At 48.8% G+C, this 25,269-nt stretch overlaps 1 protein-coding gene across 4 annotated transcripts in view; it reads right to left on the reverse strand.

Moving 5' to 3' along the window:
* The window catches only part of ZMYND8 (zinc finger MYND-type containing 8), a 417,579-nt gene that overhangs the window by 143,935 nt on the left and 248,375 nt on the right, over window positions 1-25,269 (reverse strand). For all 4 annotated transcript variants that reach the window (XM_086932602.1, XM_086932601.1, XM_086932600.1 and 1 more), the window contains one exon: window positions 17,897-18,049. In XM_086932602.1, the coding sequence (XP_086788728.1) occupies window positions 17,897-18,049 (153 nt within the window). The remainder of the gene's footprint in view (window positions 1-17,896; window positions 18,050-25,269) is intronic.

Here is a 25,269-nt window from a genome sequence, read left to right on the forward strand (position 1 = left end):
CTTCCACCTGCAGAAGCCGTAGATGATCCCCCGATACGCAGTGGCATTGCGGTGGCATGGCTTGAGGGGTCGTCTCGAAGGGGAGGGAGTAGCCCCTTCGGACGATTTGCAGCACTCACCTGTCCGATGTGACAGTGCGCCAGTGGGAGTGGTGATGGCGAACCCTGCCCCCCATTGGCGTCACATGGGCCTGAAAGCACTGACTAGGAGGGTTTTGAGGCGGATGCTGCGGGGGAAGGTGTGGACTGGCCTCGCGGTTGTCCTCGACCGCCTCCACGGCGATTTCCACGGCCACCACCGCGTTGGATGTTAGTCTGCAGTGCGTGGCTGGGAGCACGTGTGGGGGCCCCCTTCCTTGGCCACGAAAGGAGCGAAAGGCACCCGTTTGCTGGAGCGGGGCCGAGAGGCCCAAGGACTTGGCCGTAGCCCTGGAGTCCTTAAAGCGTTCAAGCGCATGGTCTGCCTTGTCGCCAAACAGGCGACGGCCATCAAACGGCATGTCCATGAGGGTATTCTGGACATCGGACGAAAAAGTTGGCGGACCTCAACCAGACGTGGCGACGAATCGCCACGGTCGTTGCCATTGCTCTGCCCAGTGAGTCGGTGGTATCCAGCCCACACCGGATGGAGAAACGCGCCACATCTCGACCCTCCGCAAGGGTTTGGGCGAGTTTAGCCTTGACATCCGCCGGGCATTGTGGCAGCACGTCCGCGACCGTGTCCCACAGGGAGTGGGTGTAACGGCCCAAGAGGCATGCGGTGTTGGAAGACCGCAGTCCCAAACTAAGGGAGGAGAATATTTTCTTCCCATAATTCTCATACCTCTTGAATTCACGATCAGGTGGAGCCGACGGGAATGCGGTCTGGGAATTAGAGGCCGGGATGACCAGGCTCTCGGGGGTGGGGTGGGTGGACAGGAAACAAGGGTCGCCCAGGGCCGCGCTGTGGCGTCTGGCCGCGTTCCTATCTATAGGATGGCCTGTAGCGGGCCTGGACCAGGTGCCCGAAAGAACGTCTGTCAAGGCCTCATTAAACGGCAGCAGAGGCTCCGTTGAGCTTGACTGCGGTTTAAGGACCTCAGTGAGGAGGTTAGTCCTCACGGCCGCGACGGGGAGCTCAAGGCCCAAGGCCTTGGCTGCCCGCGTCAACACCACACTGAAGGTTGCCCCCTCCTCCGTAGCCACGGTAGGGTGGGGGGGGGGGGGGACAAAACCAGTGTCTGGCGAAGTGTCCAGACCACTGGCATCCCCAAGTCCACCTGTCCAGTCCTCCTGGGACTGACACTCTCATGTCAAGAGGGTCCTCAGACCCCTCCCAATACTCCTCTTCACCCATCTCCTGATACTCAGGGTTGTCAAAGGACGGGGCCAGTTCATTGAAGTAAAACTCCAAGCGGCGTCGAGAGTGGCGCCCAGCGGCGCCGCCCCGACGCCGGAACCGGGTCGAGGGAGGTATTGGGGACGGGGCCGCTCGATGACGGCGCCGGAGGTGACACCTGTGGAACCGGCGCCGGTGAGGTCGTCAGGTTGACCGGCGACGATCCGGATCCAATAGCGGATCCAGTGGGGCCCGAAAGCACCGGGCCCGAAGGCACCCGACCCGCTAGGCCCCCCGACAGGTCCGCGGAACCCGTCGGAGGAGAGAGGGACCTCATGGCCACGAGGAAACGCTCGATCTCCTCCGGCGTCGCTTACTTCCCAGGGACCGGAGGGTATGGGGCAGGTCGAGATGCCCGCGACTCCGACGGAGCCACGTGGGCGGTGTCACCCAAACCCCCGGCCGCATCGCGCGAGCGTCGGGGGGGGAGTCGGAAGATCGAGGACGTCTCTTCGACTTCTTGTGCTTACCTGACGTCGACTTTGACCCAGAGGAGTGATGTCGACTCCTGGAGCTATGATGGCTCCGCCCCCGCGACCGGTCCCTCGACCTCCAACCGGACCGGGACCTCACGGCGCGGGGCCGACTGTCGGAGCTAGAGCCGCTTGCGGGACCGCTCCCGCCTAGCCTTCGAGGTTAAGGCCCGACAGTCGGAGCAGGTCTTGTTGTCATGATCGACGCCGAGGCAGTGGAGGCACCGACGGTGAGGGTCGGTGACCGACATCAGTCGGTCGCAGTCCCCACAAGGCTTAAAACCTGGCATCCCTATCGGCACCGATCGGAGACGTAGACTCGAAAAATGATCAAAAAGACTTTAGAAAAAGTAAGTCAAAAAGTGACTAAGGTACCACTTTTTCCGGATCTGCGCTGCTGGCGCGGAAAAAAGAATAACGGACGTCAGCACGCGGAGGCGGCGTCTAAGTACTCCGACGACATCATGAAGGCGCCCATGACGCCGACGACTGACGCGGAGCCGCAGACGACGCCTACCGACACGCAAGGGTACTGCTACGCAAAAATTTGCGGATCCAGTCTGACGCCTGGGGATATTCTAAGGTAAGGAATCTAATACTAACCTGTTTCTTTCAGATTGGATCTTTTGAGGATGGTGCCACAGAAACTAGGGTGGTAGGGGGTAACGCTAATAGCATGGAACATAGTATTTTTATCACTTATGAGGCGATTGTTACCCCTACAATCCCCACAACTTCTACTAATGATTCAACATTGGGTATTCTTAATAATTTGTCTTCTAGTCTCGGGAGACCCGCCACGGAACAGGCACAAAAGCAGGGTCAAAACCCCCCAGCACTGCAACACTCAGCTGGGGCAATGCAAAAGCAAACTCCACGCTCAGCGGGTATCAGAAAGAAAAATCTCAAATCTAAAACTACGAAGGATTTGAAAAAGACTTATGTCGGGGAGGACCAGACTTCCGGTGAGAGGTCGACACAATTTAAAAAAGCAGCAGTGGTGGATAGCCCCATATGTCAGTGGGGTTAAATCCCTGATATCTAGGCTACTGGATTTTGGCCTAGTGGATGAAGCTCGTGGGGTACTTGGGCTGTCAGTCGCTTGGACTCTGGTCTCGAGTTGGCTTCAATAGCGCCGCCTGAGGGAACAGGTTCTCATTCAGTGCCTCATATGCTGTGTGTATCTGGAGATCTTCAAGGTAATGAGATACAAGGAAACGAAACTCTGATTCTCTCATTGATTCTACAAAATCTTAAAGATTAAAGAGAGGAAACAAGGGAACTGTTTGCTCAAGTCAGATCAGATAATCATGATATACAGCAGTCTCTGAAAGAAGTAACATCAAAAGTTGGGACACTAACAAATGAAATAGTGGAATTGCAGCAAAGAGTTGTCGACATGGAAGAAGGTACTCAAAAAGTGACTGGCATGGCTCAGAAGCACGACAATCAGCTTCTGGCAATGCAACTTAAAATTGAAGATTTAGAGAATCGCCAGAGGAGACAAAATCTGAAAATGTTTGGCATCCCAGAAGGGCAAGAAGGATCAGACCCCAGAGCCTTCATAGTTCAATTACTACAGAAGGCGTTTCTGGATCTTGGTGACTGGGTTTGGGACTGCCAGATACAAAGGGCCCACAGATTAACACTTGTGCGACGTAGACAGGATAAATCGATACCCTCTACCCTTTTTGATATATTTTGGCAACTTTCTGCTGCGACAAGCCGTTTGTCTGAAGGCTAGTCCTAGGTGACCTGTGGCCATTGAATCTTAGTCTATTTTTTTAAGGTCAGACTATTGTAAAGTAACAATGGACAGAGACGCTGACAGCTTAGACAATTGATTGATCCATTAAAAGCTACTGGGGCACAAGTATACTTGCAAGAACCAGCACGTCTGAAGGCAATACGGGGGGAATCATATTTCTTTCAGTCTGAAATAGAAGCAAAGGAAGAACTCTATACTTGGCAGAAAGGTGGGGGGCATAAAAGTGGAGAATGGGTGCTTTATCCTATGCTATCTAATTCTGACTTTGCGGATATGTTAAAATGTCTTTTTTTCTCTTTCTTTTCTTTCTAATACTTTTCTTTGCTCTCTAATTTTGAAAATAATATGGAGTGGGCAAGCCCTGGGAGTTGCCATGGAGTCTGGGTCTCAGTTAGCTGCCAAAACCAACGGTAGCTGTGGGAAAGAGGATGATTCCTCCTTCTAGATGCAGGGGAGTGGGCCAGCCTTCAATGGAGGCTTGAGGTGTGGGTGGTTTGGGGGGGGGGGGGGCATAAAAAAGTAAAGGTAAACGTGAGGGTGACAAGGAACAAAAATGACAAAGGGGTAGACGAAAGTTGTTTTGAGTTAGTCAAGTCAGAAATTAAAAGGAGTAGTGTACTATTATCAATATGGAATGGTTTAAGTGCTTAGTTTGGAATGTGGCTGGGCTGAATAGAAGAACGAAGAGACAACTGGTAGCAGAAGAGTTAAAATGTATAATCCTCAAATAACTATGCTAACAGAGACACATCTTTCTTATAAGGACCGTGGTCTAGTAAAACCTCAAGGCTATGAAGTGATAGTTTGCTCTGCACAAACTGCCTCTATACGGGGGAGTAGCAATACTAAGGCATAAACGATTTAGGGCAGAAATCTGTAAGACAATGTCTGATGAAAGTGATCCATGGGCTATAATGCAAATTATGATAAAAGAGAAGTATAAAGCGTACTGTATAGTCCCAATACAGATGACCCTACTGTTATTGATGTAATAAATATGGAACTGCTGAATTGGGAGGGGGAACGGGTGGTCATGGGTGACTTTAATTGTATTATGGATTATGGGATTGTTACAACCAGACGGGGACATTCCAAAGGATGCGACAAACACGTACGGCAATTGGTGAACTGGTGTGGTTACAGGTTATTAGGGATGTGTGGAGAACACTATACCCAAATACACCGGGCTACACGTACTACTCTTCCCCACACAAATTATACTCTCGAATAGATATGGCTTGGGCCTCTGTTCAAATTCTCTGGTCGGCTGAAATGGAAACATGCCCGAAAGTTACCTCTGATCACAATCCTATTCTTCTAACTTTTAAGATTTTTGAAGAGGACAGGGTTCCTAGATCATTTACATTCTCTAGGTATCTCTTATCAGATGAGGAGTATGCTGCTAGGACCAAGGACCAACTTGAAGTATGTTGTAAAGAATATAAAGGTTCAGCTTCTCCCATAGTAGTATGGGACACATGTAAGGCAGTTATTAGCGGGCATACCCAAAAGTATATCTGGCGGCAAAATAAACACTGTAGACAGGTAACTAAAGAAAGACCTTCAGCTATATGAGTGGTAAAAGATCAACACGCTGAGGCAGCTCTAAGGGGTACTGATGATATGGAACAGCTGGGATTTCCTCTAATCAATCTTAGATCGTCCTTGAAGACGACATTAAGGGAGAAAAGTATGGCAAGATATAATAAATATTGTCTGTTACAATACGAATATGGGGAGAAAATGGGCAAGATTCTTGCTTTTAAAGTAGCACATGATAGGGCTAAAGCTCATATAACAGCTATTAAGGGGCTTGCCGATAGATTGTATGAGCATCCACAACAGATACTAGAACAATTTGCTTTATACTGTCAAGCGCTGCACACTTCAACAATCCAACCAAGGCTGGAGGATATTCCTAATTACAGCCACAGTAGCTATCTGTCAAGCATGGGGAGCGAGATATCTGATTCTCTCTACATGTGAGCATTTCAGGCGAAGAGATAGAATTGGCAATTAGTGCTTTACCATCAAGCAAGGCAGTGAGGGAGGACTCTATACCTCTGGGATTTTATAAAATCTTTAAAGATGTCCTGTTGTGCCTTTTAGTCAGGTATTAGGCTCTATTGGGATAAAAAGAAAAGTTCCCGAATCATGGGATGTAATGCAAACGGTTTAAAAAAAAAACACAAAAAAACAGCGGATTAGCGCAGGTCGTATCGACCAATTTCACTTATTAATACTGATGCAAAGATTTTAGCAAATGGCCTCCCCCCAGTAATGCATAGACTGGTCTCCCCTCATCAAAGCAGAGACACTACTGCCCATGTTAACATGGCAGTGACAGCCTTTGATGTGGCAAATATAGATCCACCTCACTTGGTATGATTCTATTAGACACTGAGAAAGCGTTCGACCGAGTGGGGTGGGATTTCCGCTGGGCCACACTTATAGCTTTTGGGATTACGGGTCAATTCAAGAAGTGGATACAAGCTCTATATGATAAGCCCTGTGCTAAAGTGGTTTATTCAAGCTTGTTGTCGCCTATTTTTCCGGTTTCCTGTGGTACTCACCTGAGATGCCCTCTCTCACCTTTATTATTTGCCCTGTATATAGAGGCATTTATCTCGGTTCTACAAAACATTCCTCAAATCGGTGCTTTTATTTCTGGAGCATGCTCTCTAAAGGTCATCACATACGCAGACAACATAGCGTTTTTTTGTACAGAACCAGGAGAAGCACTAAAAGTGATAACAGAAGCTGCGGCTGGCTTTAGTTCAATTTCAGGCTATAAATTAAATGTCAATAATACCCAAGTTTAGCTTAATCATAAACCGATAGGCTTAGTGTAGGGAGGCTGCTCAGTTGCCACCTATTTGTGGGTGAGTATATCGGAACATATAGATAAAATAGTTTCTTTAAATTACGAAGTGTTGCTAAAAGAGACAGTCAAGTCTTTTAGAAAGTGGCATAAGTTACCCCTACATATTATAGGTCGAATTAATATCATAAAGATGAAGATCTTGACGAAGTTTTGATACCTTTTTCAGTCCATTCCATTAAGGGTTCCTAATTCCTTCTTCAAACGATTAGAAGTTATGCTAAGTAGCTTTATATGGGGATATAAGAAAGCAAGACGAGCAATAGATCGGTTAAAACTTCTGTTCAATCAAGGCGATCTCGATCGCCTTGATTTTCAAATATATTTTTGGTCAGCCTTTTTTGGCCGGTTTCGTAGTCTTATTAATCCTGCTAGTACTTTGTTTGTCATACATTTATGTTGGGGGGGGGGGAGGGGGGGAGCATTATGTTCTTCACAGAATCAATGATCCAAATTATTTTAAAAGGGTCAGATGTAAGACTCTGCGGGATAATATATTTATTTGGGGGGCTATTTTGCTTAGGGGCACTATATCTATATATCATGATAAATTTACTCTCTGGTGCAACCCTGGTCTGCTGGGGATATTTCACGATGCTGTGGGCAAAAATTGGGTTAGCTGCGGAGTAGTATGTCTGGGTAATCTGCTCCGATTGCTGTGAGTCATGGATTGAACATTGTGTCATACGCCGATGACACGCAGCTGGTTATCTCCCTCTCACGTGCACCCGGACTTGCTATGGACAGTTTCAGGGCTTGCATGCAAGATCTTACAACCTGGATGTCCACCAACTGCCTTAAATTAAATGGCAACAAGACCGAGGTGCTCGTGGTAGGGAGGAACCCATCTGTTTGGTCATCGGCGTGGTGGCCCCCATGCCTAGGTGAGGCTCCTATGCCTCGTCAGGAAGTCAAAAACCTTGGCGTCTGGCTCGATGCTGACCTGTCTTTTAGACCCCAAATAGATCGAGTAGCAGGTGTCTGTTTTGGCGTTTTAAAAACCCTACGGAAGGTCCTTGTCTTCCTTCCTAGGTCCGCTCGGAAAACGCTGGTACATGCCCTAGTGACCTCACGCCTAGACTACGGCAACCTGCTGTACCTGGGAGCCACTTGCAAGGCAATGAACCGACTCCAGGTATTACAGAATGCGGCCGCCCGCCTTGTCTTAAAAATCCCAAAAAGATCGGATTCCAAAGCTGCCCTTCAGACCCTCCATTGGTTGCCAGTGAGAAGCAGAGTGGAATTTAAAGCCCTCTGTACCTGTCACCGTATTCTTGCTAAGAAAGCGCCAACACCACTTTTGAACCTAGTTACCAAGTACGTACCATCACGTACCTTGCGCTCCTCAAATGGAGGCCTACTTGTGGTCCCTAGGGTTAAAAGGGCTCGCATGGGAGGATGCTCGTTTCGACATCTGATAGAGAAGAGCTGGAACGCCTTGCCTCCTAATCTCCGCCTGGACTCATCTGAATCCAGCTTCCGGAAGAACCTAAAAACTTACCTGTTTGCAAGATAACAGAGCTCTCTCCTTATTTCTGCTCGGAGTGATTTTCAGTTGTAGCGCGGGGACACGCTTACGAGCGTAACCAAGCGCTTTACAAGCTTCCCTTATTATTATTATAGCAGCTTTCTTCCGTTCGAGAGATTGCAGATTATCTATAAATTACAAGATCATATGCTGTTTAAGCATTATCAAGCATTATTATTTGTAAAACACTTAAATTTGATGAATATAATTGATTCCGATATGTGGGACTTCATATATGCCGAAGAGCTGCAATCTATGCTTAGCAGGGTGTACAAATGGCTAAGCAGCTACAATTTAGATGACTATGAGAAACTAGCTGATCGTTGGAGCAAGGTGCTGGATACACCAGTGGCTGCTAGCACTATATTGCAAGCTCTCAGTACTATAGATAAGGCGGTGGTACACTCTACTAATCTGCAATTGCAGCAACATCGTATGATATATCTTCTGTATTATACTACAGAAAAAATAGCAAAGTGGTCAACTAATAATATAATTACTGATCTGACAAAATGTCCAAGATATTAAGTAATCTCTATTAGGCAGACATTAAACACATGTTCATAAAATTATTATTATTATTATTATTGCATTTATTGAGCGCTCAGCTACCCGGAGGTTTCCCGGCGCTTGCCTTGGGAACCGGTCCTGGCTTTTCCCTGTGAGATAGCCCCTACAGGGCATCCCCAAGGTGAAAGCCAGGCATCCCGCCGCAGGGGGGCCGTTGTGGAGATTAAGCAAGCTTAATGCCCAGAGTTGCAGAGTGAGAACCCATGATTAGAGCAGGCACCGAAGCAAGAATTATCGAGTCCGTGGACATTTGAGCTCAAGACCCTGCCGCGTCAGGAATTGAACCCTGGTCCCGGGTCTAACCTCAGCTTCCGGGTCTGCCTGCTCTACACCGTGAGCCACACTTCTCCACAATGCCCAGAACTGACAACATTTTGGCAGAAGGTTGGGAATGTCCTATCTCAGAAGCTGGGGATAGATTTACCTTTATCAATTTCGGAAATTATGCAGGGATGTAGGACTGTGAGTTCTAAAGGTAATGGCTTGCTTGCTATTCTTCTGGTTTAGGCAAGACTAACAATTGTCGGGGTGAGGATATCACAAAAACCTCCCTCCGTTATGGATTGGTGGCTTTTAGTAAGACAAACATATGATATGGAAAAGGCGTTGGCTAAGACTAGAGGCACTCGGTCTATCGCCAAATGTAATGCAATTTGGGGATCTCTGTTTCAGATTGTATAATCAGCTATATAAGCTTGTTGAAGTGTTACCATGTGAAAATGGTCTGATTGTATTTAAAGATTAATTCTCTGGGGTCCAAGATATGCCTGAGAGACCTGTCCTTCTTGGGTATGAGAAAGCAAAAGGAGTATACTCCCAACCCGTGGTATTGTGGTAGTACGGGCTCTAGAGCACCTTTGAAAAGGAGACACTGAACCTCTTGTTTGAGGTAGTGTAAGTGATCCAGTGACAATTTGGGTGAATGAGGAGGAATGTTTGGAGGATTGTTGGTGAACTCCAGGCGATAACCAGAACAGATAATTTACAGTACCCATTTGTCTGTAGTAACGGCCTGCCAGATGAAATGTGAAAGAAGCCCCAAAAGGTGTTTAATCGTCCAGAGGGGAGGGAGGGGGGGTAGTAGCCAAGTCACTGTTTGGTGTTGGGGGGGGGGGGGGGGGGGGGGGGCGTGTATTGGTACCTCTACCTTTGCCATTGTATCCTCTATATCCCCCTCTGAAGTAACCCTTTGAGGGAGAAGGTTGATTGTTGCCTTTATAGGTGGTGGTGGCAGTATCTGAGGAGGTATCTTGCACCCTCTGTGGTAAAAGGAGCGCCGAAAGGAACCATGCCTTGGGGTTAATTGAAGGGCTCCCATAGATTTGGCCACTTCTGTGTCCTTCTTCATTTTGTCGAATGAGAAATCTACCACAGGGCCAAAGACGTGTTCATTGTCAAAGGGTGTGTTGAGGATAGAGATTTGAACCTCTGGTTTAAATCCTGAAATATATAACCAGGCATGCCATCTTAAAAGGACGCTGGTATTCAAAGCTCTGGTTGCAGTGTCATCACCATCTAGGGCACACCTGCTAAAATTATTGGAAATGAGTTGCTCCTTCCGCACTATGTCTTGCTCCTTGGACTTGTGCTCATCAGGTAGAAATTGGAGCCAATGCTCCATTTCATCCCAATGTGCCCTGTCGTACCTAGGTAACAGTGCTCGTGTATTGGAGATGCGCCAAAAGTTCGCAGCCTAGGAGGCTACTCTTTTCCCCGAAGCATCTAGCAGCTTAGATTCTTTGTTGGGGGTGGAGCATCGCCCGTTGTTTGTGAATTGGCCCTTTTGCGTGCGTTGGAAACTACCAAGGAATCCAACTGATGGATCCGGCTATTTCTTATCTATCCTAGGGGTGAGTATACGTATCCTAACAGGATAATTAAAAATATCATCCAATCATACCCTTGAGCATGGGGAGTGCGTGCAAGGACTTTTGCAGGAAATCCTCTTCCACGGAATCCTTATGCAGCTGAACCTTGTGGTAGTTAGTAGCTCTACCCAACACTTCTATGTATACTACACGGTCGTCTGGTGGAGAATGGTTGGTAGGGTAGAAATCTGGGTCATTACTTATTAGAAAAGTTTTATAAAGCACGAACAAGACCCTTACAGGTATCCGAGCTCTGTACAGGTGTGGCGAAAGCACAAATAAAACCAAATACAATGGCACAAAAGGTGTAGTTCAGTCCATACACTGTCAAACAAAGGGGGGAAACATCCAGGTCAGGGGTTGGGGTTAACAGACAAGCATACAATAAATCGCAACAACGGTGTACAGTAAGAATCAAATTTGTTGACAAAGCATAAGAACAAGTTGATGCTGTTATTATTCACTCAAGAATAGCCGGTTGACAAGTTTTTTGAAAGATGCAGGGGAAGGATTGGATATGATCTCAGGAGGCAGAGCTTTCCAAATTCTTGGAGCAAGACTGATGAAAGCACAATTGTAAGATCTTCTCTTTTTGAATTATTGCAGGAGTGGCATGAGAGATAGGTATGTAGCAAATGTGCCAAAGACATTTGACCTCAGAACTATTCTGTATTTATGTGCAGTGTGATAGATTCTTCAACTGACAAAGGCTGCAATTTGCTTACAGACCCTAATAATGTTATGCAACTAAAACAGCAGCTTTACGGGTCAGCTGCTAAATTAAGACATTTGTACATTGGTTCAAAAGGGGCTGCCATTTATTTTACAAAGAATACATTTTGATACCACATTGGTCATTGCAAACTACTTGGAAAATCAAATAAATGATTTACTGTCAGTAATGCCTCATCTGGAAGAGGCTCAATTTAACCGCAGATTCCTTCCCTAGTATATCCCTCAGATGTCAGACTGGATCTGGAACATCTTAAGCAGTTCCTCTGCCTGTGGATAGGTGTTGTTGAAAGGTTTTGCATCAGCATTGTAAGCAGTGCCTTTATAGAACCACCATAGCACCATGACATCAGTTTCTTTGGTGACTATTTCCATGCCAGAAGTACGGAGCCATGTCAGAAGATTTTCTAATCAGTGTACAGATCTTTTTAGGTGGAATAGCCCAGTTCGGAGAACGAGGAGGATAGGAGGGCTGGTAGGAATCTGCAGCTCTCTACTAGATAAGACAGAATTGAAGCTAAGTAACTTGTTCACCTGATAGAGAATTCTGCTGCTGGATAGAGTCTTTACTAGATAAAGCATTACAGCATTAGTAACTTGTTCATCTGAAAGAGAATTATGGCCGTAGTTTGCTTACCTTAGAATCAATACTAAAGCAATACTTTCCCAGAAGTGACCATGCAAACTGACTCAGAGCAAGAAGTCCTAAAGGACCAAACAGATAAAGCACCCATTACATTGGCGTTGATCGGCTCCGCCCACATTGCCTATATAGGCACCACCTCTGCACAATGACGTCAGTTACTTTTAACGACTTTCCACACCAGAAGCGCAGAGCCATGAAGTGCACTGACATCGGTGTGTTTTGAACAACTAGGGCCATGAAACAGTTGAGCCATGACCCTAAAAACCTGTCCAGAGTACAGGGAGGATGGGCGGGTTGGTAAGGAATCTGCAGCTAGATCAGGTCTCTACCAAATAAAGCATTACCAAAGGTTAGTAACTTGTCCATCTGATAGAGACCCCTAGCCGCAGACTACTTACATTTGAATAGATACCCAAGCAATACCATCCCCGGAGGAGGAACTATGGACACGTTTAGACCAGGAAGTCCAGTAGGACAGAGCAGCCAAAATGGCCTTCCCTGCGGATTTGACTGCCCAGGCAGTAGTGCTTTGTAAATGTGTGCAGGGATGCCCGCTTTATGCTTTTTCACCAGAGCGTAGTAACCTTTGATGCATTGGATGACCTATATTCTGCACCACAAACAACCTGTATTAGCTCCCACATACCACATGAAGAGTTGGTCGTTCATCCAGAATTCTTTTGTGCGGTCAAGGTAGAAAGACAACACTCTTTGGGTCGAGGTGGTGGGGTCGCTCCTCTTCTTTAGAGGCAAGCAGAAGAATGTAGAAAGTGGTCAAGGTGATAGATTGCCCGACTTGGAAGGGAGTCGGCACCTTTGGTAAGAAAGAGGCCCCAGTGCAAAGCTCCAGCCTATCCGGGAACATGGTCAGGTAAGGAGACTTGGATGACCGAGTCTGCAATTCGCTCACCCACCTATGATTGTCAAATTACCCATGAGGGAATTGGTGTTGTAATCTGTCCAAGGTTCTGAGGATATTGGTTCATTATCCCCAGGACCATCCCCATCACCCTGATCTTCAGGTGTAAGTGGTGGAGAGTGCTCAGGTGAAGTTAGTAAAGGTTGCAAATGAAGAGGAGGTGGTGATGGAGGAGGATTAGTACTGACATTTTTCCTTTTTAAAGGAATGTTGTAGGAATGTGGTAGACCTTTTCTGTCTCAGGTGTGAGTTTTATTGTTAGTTTTGTGGAAGTATGTATGTATATGAATATATAGCTCCATCTGTTTCGGATCCGGTTTGGCGGGTGGAGCATCGAAATGTTCTTTGGATGAAATCAGCACATCTGTTTGTTTTGGTGCCAGGGCTTTAGATGCTGAGGTTTTCAGATGCAAAGACGTATTCGGCAACGAAGGGAGTGGGGTGGAGCCTGACTGACTTAGATCCTAAAAGTTTTGGCTCATTACCCGTTTTCAAACTTCTCTGTTTGTAGCCGGAAGGCTTTTGGATATGTTTTGGTGCCGAGCTGGACAGCGGGGGTCGGAAACATGGTCTCAGTGCTGACTGTGGTCCGGAGGCGAGGGTTGGACTGGAGCCTTCTTCTTGGGCTGAAGTGGACTTTGGGGCAAAGGAGGACCTGTACTCACGGTACGCTGCCCTTGTGGTATGTGTTCGTCCCCCTCAGAGTCGTAGTTGGAGATGGAGATTGGGTCTTGTTCCTCTTCGGCTCCTATGGCATCTCTGGCCTCTTGTTCCAAATCTTCTCCGAAGAGGTCCGGAATGGAACTTGTGTGTAGACTCTGCATGTCGCGGCGTCGAGCTAGATGGTCGCAAAGCATTTTCTTATATCGGAAAGCCTTACAAGTGTCACAGTCCTGTTCACTGTGCTCCGGAGACAAGCACAGGTTGCACACTTGGTGTGGTTCAGTGCGCGGATACTTCGCGTGGCACAGAGGGCAGAATTTAAATGGAGTCTGTTCCATCTACTGTGAGGCGGAACTACGAAGGTAAGCCTGAGGACCTTCCACTAGCTACGCAATCAAAAGAAGGTTTTTTCAGTAAATACAATACGCGGAGAATGGGATTATGAGATCGAAACAATACTGTCGAGGGGGAGTGTCTTGCACACGGAGGGAAACCAGAGAAACTGTGTCGAACCGGAGCTCAGCAATTCACGTCCGAACCTGATGGCGGAAAAAAACAATCTAACAATAGAGTTGATGCCCATGCGCACTATCACCGAAAGGAGGAGTCACCTACCTCATGACTGGAAAGACTTCTTCGAAGAAAAACAACTTGCAAACATCTGGACCCAACACTAGATAGCAGGAGTAAGCAAAGCATGTGATCTACAGCTCACATGCCTTTAACACTGGGCTTTTGTTCCAATTACTGGCCCCCACACACTCTTTTAGTCCCCTTTTTAACTAATATATGTTGATTTTCGACTCCGACAGTGCACAGAGGCCTGCTAACCAGATCTCAGTAGCAGCCCTCCTTCCACAAAACAAGATGTTGTCTAATTGTGCAACAAATGGGTAAGGACTGAAGCACCCCTTTAAGTCCCTAATAAATGATACCCAGGTAATTAGGGCATGAATGCAAAAGAGGGTCCCGAAGGGCTGCAGCATATCTTATACCACCCTAAGACACCCATGCACAAATGTCATACTGACTGCCATTGCAGGCTGCGTGACATGGTGCAAATTATCAGTGGAAACATGACGCAGCACACTCCTATGTGTCCTGCCAAAGTCACTGCATCTAATATATGAAGTCACCCCTACAGCAGGCCTTTGAGCCCTTAGGCAGAGTGTATCATATTTTATGTATGGACATATCTGACTGAGCAGATATGCCCCTTTGATGTCTGGTTCTATTACTGGATATTGCAAGTTAGTGAGCAGGGAAGCCATCTTAAGGTACGTCTCGGCACTGGTCAAAACGGGTTCCCCAGCTGCACAATGGCTTCACTAAACCATATGGTGTTTGGTATTAAACACCTTGGATAATAAACCCATATAGTGATTAATATATTAATACATGCACCCAGAGGTACCTTAGGGGTACCCTCTGAATCCTACCAGCCCTCTAGTGTGGTGGCTGAGTGGTCCAGCCCAGCCTGCCACCACAGATGAATATCTGTCCCCTGGGGTGAGAGTGCACACTCTCAGGAGGTCAGAAATCATGGCTGTTCTGGAGGGACATAGTTTACACCTCCGCAAGGAAGGCTGGTAAATTAGCATTCCAAGAAAGGGAGCTTTTAAGAGTCCATTGCCTTTGGTATGCAAATCTGGCTTCCCTCAGAGATGAGGGGATGCCACCCCACCTAAACAGGGCCCATTTTATGCAAGGACATATGGGAAAATTAGTCCGAGTGGCATGTCCACCTTCAGGTAAGTTCCAGCCATAAGGTGGGCTACTGGATAAAGACATATTTAAAAGCCTGCCATCTTGATGATAGCAGAATTAGTAGCTCTGGGACAGGGTTATGCCCACTCCCCATAGGAAGTGGTCATATAGGAAGCCTAGTGACCCCAGGGGTAAGTAGCCCATTGGCTACTCCACTCCACTCCACTCCACTCCACTCCACTCCACTCCACTCCACTCCACTCCACTCCACTCCACTCCACTCCCCTAATGCCCCTAATCAGATTCCTGCTGACCTAAGAAGGACACTGAAGAGCAGGGTGAAGCAAGGACTGTGGAGAAGCAACTGACTTGGCACCAACCTGCCTGCATGTCTGCTGTTCCCGCAAGATTACACTAAAGTTGTCTCATCCTGCAGCTGTTGGGCCTCCAGAAGCCTGGGAGGACTCCCGGCCTTCAACAAAAACCCAGGAACTCCTCTAAATTAGCGGAGCTGCTTTCCTGCATCCTGCAGGCACTCCAACAGTACTGTGAGGACTTAGGGCTGCCGCAAACCCGACACCAGAAAGTACCACTGCACCTGTTCCACCTAGCCCAAGGTGAAGTGAGCCAATGGTGCCAGCATGGCCCCCCACACCTCCAGACACAAAGCCAACTTTGGGTTTCCCACAGTGGACCCATGCCACCTACAGCCTCTTTGTGCAGGCCCCCTCTACCACGATTGCCTCTGGTGACAAAAACCCAATGCCTCAGAACACCTCTGCACCCGGCCGCCTTGGCCCAAGATGAAGAGGACCAAAGGTGTCCTCAGGTCTCCAAGCATTTCGAGACCAGGGCCTCCTTGTTGGTTCAGCCTGACTGGTCTCCCAGTCTGCAGCCTCTTTGCAACCAGTCCGTTCCCCATCAAAGTGAATGGGACAACACCCGCCATAACATACCTCTGCACCCGGATGCCCAGGAGCTCCCGAGGTGACCTGTTGGTGTGACATTGGTCCTGGCCCCATACTCAACTAAAATCCAGGAAATTGGTCACATAAGTCACTGTGATTTGCCTGAATGCAGTAGATGTTCCCCCAATAGGATAACACTGGGCATCCAACACTAAATAGCACCACTGCACCTTGCCGTACCAATGCTGACCGAGGTGACCTGTTGGTGCTGCCTTGGACCTTACCCCATTCACAACTTAAGTCAAAAAAAATGGTCCAGTAAGTCGCTTATACGTGCTCTAATACAATAAATGTTTTTCCCCCCATAGGATAACATTACTGCTCCCAAAAATTCAACTTTGGAAAACTGTAAAAATCTCACCTCAAAAAGTACTTATGTCATTTTAATGATCTTGGTATTTAAATTCATATAGCCGTATGTGTAATTTTTATAAATTGGTGTTGGATTTCTTTATTGAGTGCAGCCTTTTACAGCCTTTTATTTGCAAAAAATGCTTAGCACTGCCCTCTGATATGCCTTTCTGCTCATCAACACTACCACAAAAGAGAGCATTTGGGGTGTCCTTTGTGCCTCTGTAATTTCTTTGGAGTTTGCCTGGACTCTTTACACAGTGCACCTCTTTTCGGTCCACTATATAAAGAGCCAGCTTCCTACAAATACCAGCTTGGAGGTGTCCCTGCTGAGATACGCAACAGGGCTGTCGCCTCACCCCTTCCCCTTTGTGTTGGCCCCGGAGTTATTGAACTAAATCAGGAAAGACACATTTATTAGAGGACTTAGGTGAGATTCTGAATTGGAGTCAGTCTCATTACTTGCAGGTGATTGGCTTAACCTGTTTGCACTCAATTTCCCGAATTTAGGAAATAATTTTTAGGTTTGGTGAATCTCAATCTGGATCAAATAGATTGTGTTCTCCCCCACAGATAAGATCTCCGAAAAAGTGAGTGTGTCTGTTGTGAATAATAACAGAGGGGTTCAGATATTTAAAAATATATGTATTACCAAAAATAAAGAGTAACTCATACAGCAAAACTTAATGACAGACTGCCAAATATAAAGCATACATGGTCCACTGCAGGGAGCTCAGAGTCTTCCTGATGGGGAGAGTACTTCCATGACCGATTATGAAAGCTCATTGGGGCTGCAATTTCAGGCTTCTGAAGATAGCAAGAGTGGAAAATGATAAATATCTCAAGGGTGTGAGTGGGTTGGGAAATGTATGCCCACCCTATGGGAATGCCCTCAAGTAAAACCATTCAAAAGGAGGGGACATACGCCAAAACAAATCAGTGACAAGTGACAGCCTAGAAATGCAGACCCAATTATCGATGTGGCAGGACCCAATATTGTCAAAACATAATCTGAGGTAATGCAGCATTGAAGGTGACTATTAGTGATGTTGTGAAATGATGGGAAAGTCATTCAATCCCATCAATGAAATAGTGGGCAACAATACAGAGATTTGTGAATGCAGCCAAAAGAAGTGGTGCCCGCTGAAATGTATGAAAATTTGGAGGCCTTGGAAAGAAATGCACAGCAATCTGTGAGGGCAAATGAAAGAGCTGAGACAATCCTAATGGAGTTTTGAGCTGTAGACCCACAATGAACGTGAGAAGAAATGATAAAAAAAAACGTAGAGGGTTCAGTAATGAACACTATGCATTAAGGAACAAGTTAATCTGAGACAAACAACATGCTGATAACCTGTGATTATCCTTCTTTGAAGTGATGCCTGTATTTTAATGAATGCACATTACTTCCTTTTTAGATGTGTCTAAAATGCACCTACACATACCTAGTTGTGCTTTACAACTTTCTATAGTTTTATCCAAATTGAGCTGAAATCGGCTCCGAATCTGTCGCTTTGGTGAAATGAGACGTGCAGGAGTGGATTGTTGCAGGACGGATTCACTCAGTTCTTTGAGATCCATCTCAGCTTTGCTGCGATCTGAAAGAAAATACAATTATTTAAAACATAACATAGCAAAGCATTATTTTGTCTGGATTTCAAAAAAGTTACTTGAAATATAAACCTGAGGGGAAACAAAACGTTATTCATCCTGATGAGTTTTGCAATGAAAATCAAATCAAATTATGTTCCCAAATGCTGTATCTAACTCCCAAACCAGTTGCTGTACTTGAAAATATTTTGATTTGATGATGGGCATTAACCATATACATTTTTAGTTCACTAGGGCTACAAGCGAAATTCCATTATGGATGAGACCTCAATGCATCACCAGATTGCAGGGTTTTTTCATCACAAAATGTCCGAGTTTACATGTGAATCTATACTACTATAATAAAGGAAGAACTTTCAGCCTTTGAGGCGGGTAAACTCGGGAACCACAGTGCCAATCCACACACCCGATAAACCGTTGGAATCGTCAGGGTGTGTAGATGGTTATAGGCTATATAAATTTTTTTTTAAAACTTTATTTAAAAAATTTACAGTCAAAATAAAAAGAAGTCCCTCCGAAGTAGCGCCGGCGGCGACGTGCATGCTCACGTCAGGAGCGCGGGGAGGAGCGTCGTCCAGGTGCGCGGGGAGGAACGGCGTCCAGGAGCGTGACGAGGAGCGGCGGACATGGCGCGGGGGAGAAGCGGTGACGTGAGGAGCAGCGGACAGGCCAGCGGCGGTGCGAGTAGCGGACAGGCTGGAGAAGCGGCGGACATGGCGCGGGGGAGGAGCGGTGATGTGAGGAGCACCGGACAGGCCAGCGGCGGTGCGAGCAGTGGACAGGCGGGAGGAGCGGCGGCTGAGGTAAGGCAGGGGTGGGGGCAGGCAGGGGACGGGCTGGGCGGGGGCCCGGGCTGCTGGACAATGTCAGGGCGGGCGGGGGTTGGGGAAGCCTGTTGCTCCCGGACAAGGTCGGGACGGGCTGCTAGTAAATGTAGAAAGCAACATATTGCTGATCTACAATTGAGATGAGCCCAAAACTAGTAGTACATGTACAACTTTTCTTTACAACATGAATTTTCCTATATTGACATTTACATCAATCTTTTTTCTTCTGAAAATATTTTAAAGATGTGTTGGTGATACTAAGTTTCTTAGTTTTCCTTGGCCTAACACTACTTCCAGACTTGCATTCATGTCCACACAGGAATGGCTTTTCAAAACATGGGTAAAACTATATGCTGGTTGTAGGTTTGATTACCCTTGATTTGCTCACCACAACTACAAAGAGCAAGTTAGTATTTCTGAATTCTTGGTTAGGTGTAAGGAGTATCTTAGTGCACTACAAAATATATATACTAACACATTTCACGAGTTTACATAGGAAATTCATTTTTTGTGTTGCTAATAACTTTGGCACGGTCTGACGAATCCCCACTTTTTGAATAATTTGTGCATGAAAAGTTTTGGGGTGATCCGTTAAGCAAAAGCAGAGAAAAGGCCAAACCGCTGAACAGATTCACACCAAATTTGGCAGAAAGCTAGATTTGAGTGCAAATCCGTTAAGCAGTTTTTCAGCAATTAATGCTCAAAAAGTACAAGTTACTTACCTTAGTTAACGATATATCTGGTAGAGACGATTCTAGCTGCAGATTCCTTAACATAGAATTATCCCCAGGCGTGAGACTGGATCCGGAAAACTTTTTGCCACAGCATCCCTGCGCGCCGGGGGGACGGCACCACATGACTCCGCTCTGCCGTCCTCCGCGTCCGTGACATCAGCGAGGATACACAAGTCCCACCCCAGCGGCCTAAGTCAGTTTTCTGCGGAGAAGTTTTACGCGCCACAACGTGGAGCCATCACTAACAAACGTAGTCCCATAAGGCTCCAGAAAAATCAGAAGCAGAGGCGCCAGGCCTCACTCCAAGGCCCCTGGCCATGGACCAGAAGAATCTGCGAGCGTAGCTGGGTGCCAACCAGCAACCAGCCGGAAAACAAGAGGAGAAACAAATAGGACAAAGCACGCCGTCAACACAGAAAATAACCCTTCTGGACACCAGACAGAGGACCAGGCCAAACGGCAGACAAAAGGCAAAAACACTGCAGCATAATGCCGCAGCTGCCCAAGAAAACACACCAGCGGCATAGAGCAACACCAGGAAGAGCAAGGAACCCGCAAGGGGGAGTCCACACCTTCCTAGTGTAAGACAGGGCTATCCAATAGCTACAAATACCGCAAGTAGGGTAGGACACGGCCCAAAAAGTATGGAAACCACTCTTAGGGAAGAAATCCCACATCAGAGAACAAATTAGAAAACCTGCGGCAGAAACCACAGAAGGCTCAGTAAGCAGCCATAAAGAACACTCTTTGCCAAAAGTGGCTGAATCAGCAGCCAACTGAAGAGGTAGGCTAACTCAGGACCCCGAGGGCACAGTATCCCTCACACAAAGTGTAACATTCACCACAACACCAGATTCCAGGAGCAGTGGGATGACACCTCCCACTAATACCCAGAGGATCAACAAAGCCACCTACTGAGGAGGAGGAGGAGGAGGAGGACGGAGCCCTGCAAGAAGATGCTGGATGGCGGAGTCCGCATGAGTGTTAAACAGAAGGACCCAGTCAAAGGGTAGATCAACCAGAAGTTCCCTGATATTTTCAGGACAAACAGCATCCCACAACCAGAGGGAACAACACCACAGGCAAACACAGAAAGGCATTTCGCAGAAGAGAGCCTTGAGTAGAAGGGTGGAAAGAAAGACAAACAAGGTCCTGCAGAGCAGGGCAGTGACGATGTAGAAGTGCCTGAGGCGCCGGATCATCCGTGGCAGGGCACCTCCAAGCGCCCATAAAAGAATTGTGGAGTGACGCTTCAGAGGGAAGGAACAACTCCCATCCACCAGAGCCCTGGTGGAGAACTTTCAAAAGGTTGTCCCTAGGAAACTGAGTGACAGGCTCACCCATCCGCAGAAAACCAGCGGCTGTGGAAATGGCCCGAATGAAGGCAACACTGGCCTCCATGGGGCGCTGCGGAGGAGAAAGTAATTCCTCCGTGGGCGACGGCTGAAGGCTGAGCCACCTGTCCCCATGTCCAGGGGGATGCGGCCAGCCCCGGAATAGTGGGGGATCCGCAGATGAATGAGGAAACTGAGGAGCCCCAGAAGGCGGAGAGGCCGGTAAGAAAGCCATCCGCAAGCCACGGAAAGAAGGGTTCAAGGATTTAGGCCGTGGAGCCCTCCCTGGAAGACTGGAAGATGCCGGCGAAAAGGCCATACGGCGCCCTGTCTCCGGGGAAGAACACACCAGCAGTTGGCCGACCTCCGAAGAAGGAGGGACCTCAGGGGACGAATCCAGAACCCGACGCCAGCGCAGCGCCGTGCAGTCCGCCACTGACGCCTGACCGTCAATTGGTGCTGGAGTGGGCACTCGTGGTGCCGGCCCTACTCTGGCCACCACGTGCTCATCATGAGGGTGGGGCAGGGTCGATAAATAGAACGGTGAGGGAGGGGCGCCGGCTCCGCCTCAGATGGGACAGCCGCCCGTGCCGAGGACCGAGGGGGGCTTGGGAAAGCACCCCAGGTCCCTGCCTCCACCCGTGACTCCACCGGAGGAAGGCCCCTGGCGCCGAAACTGCACCAGCTCGACCTCTGGTGAGCAGCTGCCTGCTCCGAGGACGACTTTGGGGCAAGCCCGGAGGTCTCCTATGATGCCACAGGGAGCTCTGTAGGAATTTGCAGCGAGGCAGTGACACCAGGCGCTGAAGAGGGAAGCCCCGAGGACCGCACCTCAACGACACCACCCTCCTACGACCTAGCGCTGGAAATTCCAGCGCCGGAGCGGCCGGCGACTTCACGGAAGACCGCGCGCGAGGAAAGGGATCTGCAGACATCTCAGGAGGTGGAGGAAGGGCCACCGGAGCCTGCAGCACCGCCGCGCATGTCCCGGGGGGAGCAAATGCCCACTGCGAAAGGAGGCCTCCGAGATAAACTGAAGGACCTACCAGCCGGCGAGCCACGCCCCAGGGCCGCGGGGAAAGACGATGTCGCAGATGAAACCAGTGGTTTCTTCCTTCCGAGGAAGGGGGCGGTCGCTGGGATGACACCGACCTGGACAAGCAAGCCAACAGCAACTTCATCCAGTGCTCCTGCCGTGAATTAGGCTTAAGGTGATGTCAGGCGTCGCAGCTCTCCAAGTCGTGGTGCTCACCCAGGCACCACATGCAAATTGGCTGAGGGTCCGCCGCCAACATGAAACACACATACAAGGTACACGTCTTGAAGCCCGAAGGCATTAGCACACTGTTCCACTCAACACCAAAGCCTGTACAAGAATAGAAGCCCCGAAAACAGGCCAGGAAACAATCCGGATCCGCGTTGCATGGGGAAAAGAGAAAAAACTGACATAGGCGCGCCGGGGAGGGACTTATGTATCCTCGCTGACGTCACGGACGCGGAGGACGTCAGGGCTAGTCACGTGGTGCCGTCCCCCCGGCACGCAGGGATGCTGTGGCAAAAAGTTTTCGGATCCAGTTTTACGCCTGGGGATAATTCTACGCTAAGGAATCTGCAGCTGGTAGTCTCTATCAGATCTTTGTGTATGTGGGGATGTGGGGACTTCACCATTGCTTAATTTGTAAAATATTAAGTGCCAGGGCTCTCACCGGGTGGCCACTGCAGCTTGCATCACCCATTGCTCTGGTCATCGCTGCCAAAATCTACTAACCATCTCTCTCGCATATAAATGCGACAGTTCAGATTATTTTTTTTTTATTTTTTTTATTGTATTTATTGTGAAAAAGCACAGCACAATGTAAACGCAATCACTTGCCTACAACCCATCCCGGGCCGGCAGCAGGACTCCATGCCACAACAAATACAAATACCATGACACATTAACATCTTAGAGTCCAGTGTGAGAGTTCGTTGGAGGTCAGCCGGAGACAGGCCTCTTCCGTAGGCTCGTACCATCTGCAAAGTAGTGTGCAATTCGAACAAATTGGCAAAGCAAGACAGTTTTATATATTTTCCCCCCCCCAACCAACCCCAACCCTCTAAACACCCCCCTCCCTTCAACTGGTCCCTAATTCGTGCTCCCCGAGCCGCCTGTAGGTGTCTCTATCTCCTGTGGTAGCTAGTGCGGCCTACCGCCCTCCCCCTGTCCTGTGTGCCTCCCCCCTGTTCTCATTTCTAGTAGGATGTGGAAATCCCTACCGCCTGCAGTGCATCAGTTGTGCGGAGGAGCACCCTAGTCATGTGTATCCGATGGCTCTTGCACGTCACTCCCTCTGTCTCCCCCCTCCCCCTCCTCCGAGACTTCCTCGTCCAGCTTGGAGGACAAGTATGTCTGGTACAGCCCCCAGAAGTTCTTGGGGCGACTCCCGGGCGGTAGGAGCTCACTGTATGTGTCCGCCTGCGTGTTGCAGTATTTCATGTCGCTAACCCATCGCTTGAGTGTAGGTAGTGGCCCCCTCATCCAGCATAACGCGACTACCCTCTTCGCCAGTAACAGTCCCATGCTCACCAGTTTCCTAACCGCGACGGGAATCGATTTTGTGTATCCCAGTAGAGCTAGGGCTGGGTCCATTGCTAGATCCAATTCCGCTATAGCGCTCATTTCAGCGAAGACACCGGCCCAATACTTCTGGACTCCCGGGCATCCCCAGGCCATGTGCAGGAAATCCGCAACCCGGGCCCGGCACCTCTCGCAGTGTGGGGTGTCGCGGAGACCGTACCTGTGGAGCCTCTCCGGTGTGTGGTACACCCTTTGTAAGAACTTAAAGTGGACCAACCGGTGCCTCCCGTTCAGGGAAATGCGCCTGGTGGCCGCACAGCAGTAGGCCCACATGCCGTCATCGACGTGTGTACCCAGGTCAGTCTGCCAGGCCAGTCGCGCCCTGGTGTAGAGCAGGGCCGTGTGCTCGTGCCCTATTCTGTATAATCTAGTAATCAGCTTCTCTGGAGATACGGTGTCAATGACATACACCAGTTCCGGGACCGCAGGGGGTTCCTCCATGTCGGGGCCCAGCAGCTCCAGCAGGGCGCTACGGACCCGATGGTACTGGAAGCAATGGAGCAGTGTGGGGCTCTCCCTCCGATGCGAGATCTGTGCCCACGACTTCACCTGTCCATGCTCGAATAGGTCCCCCAAAGTAAGAGCACCCAATTCGTGAAGGGCCCTATGGACACCCGGTTCCGCCAAGGTCGGTAGCCAGAGCGCCCATTGTAGAGGCATGTTGGGAGCGTACATCAGCTCTTTGTTTTGCCTCTGCAGAATAGCATGCCATGCATGGTTGGTAGACAGGAGAGAGTCTAGTACGCCAACTCTGCGGTCTCGTGGGCCACAAATGGTAGCCGGGAGCGGAGTAGGATCCGCGAACAGCCGCTCCAGTATCACGTGCGGAACATCTCGGCTGCCATGTATCCAGGTGTGGAGGTGGGAGGCCTGCGCAATTCTGTAGTAGCGTTCCAGGTCCGGGGCAGCTAAGCCCCCCTGCTCATACGGTAACTGCAGTACCTTCCACTGCACCCTAGGTTGTTTCCCGGCCCACGCTAGTCGCACCAGGAGTTTGTTCAGGGTTGCAAAGAAGGCTTTCGAGAGGACAATCGGGAGATTATTGAACAGGAACAGAAACCTCGGGAGAATGACCATTTTCATTAAGGCAATCCTCCCCATCAGAGATAACGGGAGTTTAATCCAGAGCTCTACGTCATCCGCAAGTTTGCTGTAAGCAACCCCATAGTTTTCTCTCAGCATGACGTCAGGGTCCGTGTGGAGCATGATGCCCAGATACCGTATCGGTTCAGTGGACCAATAGAGCGGGTAGTCCATCTCGAAAGGGACCGTGATTGGGGTTAGTGGGAAGGCAACTGATTTCTCCCAGTTAACCTTCAGTCCGGAGAGCGCGCCGAACCTCACAACTTCCCTCAGCACCGACGCGAGGTTATTGGCCGGGTCCCTGACATAAAGCAGGGTGTCGTCCGCATATGTGGATATGCCCAGTTTGTAGGTGGGGTAGTTGATGGCTTCATACGAGTGGTATTCCCGGATCGCACACGCCAGTGGCTCCGCCACAAGGGCGTAGAGTAGCGGGGAAAGGGGGCACCCCTGTCTCGTGCCCCTGGTGATGGAGATCGGCTCCGAGACTGCATCCCCCAATCTGACTCTGGCCGTGGGCTCGTGATAGAGGGCGCCCAGTAGTTGGAGGAAAAGATCTCCTAGCCCCAGCTTTTGCAGCACCTTGCGCATGAAGGGCCACTCAACAGAGTC

This window comes from Lissotriton vulgaris, chromosome 7, assembly GCF_964263255.1.
Source record: "Lissotriton vulgaris chromosome 7, aLisVul1.2, whole genome shotgun sequence".
NCBI lineage: Eukaryota > Metazoa > Chordata > Amphibia > Caudata > Salamandridae > Lissotriton > Lissotriton vulgaris.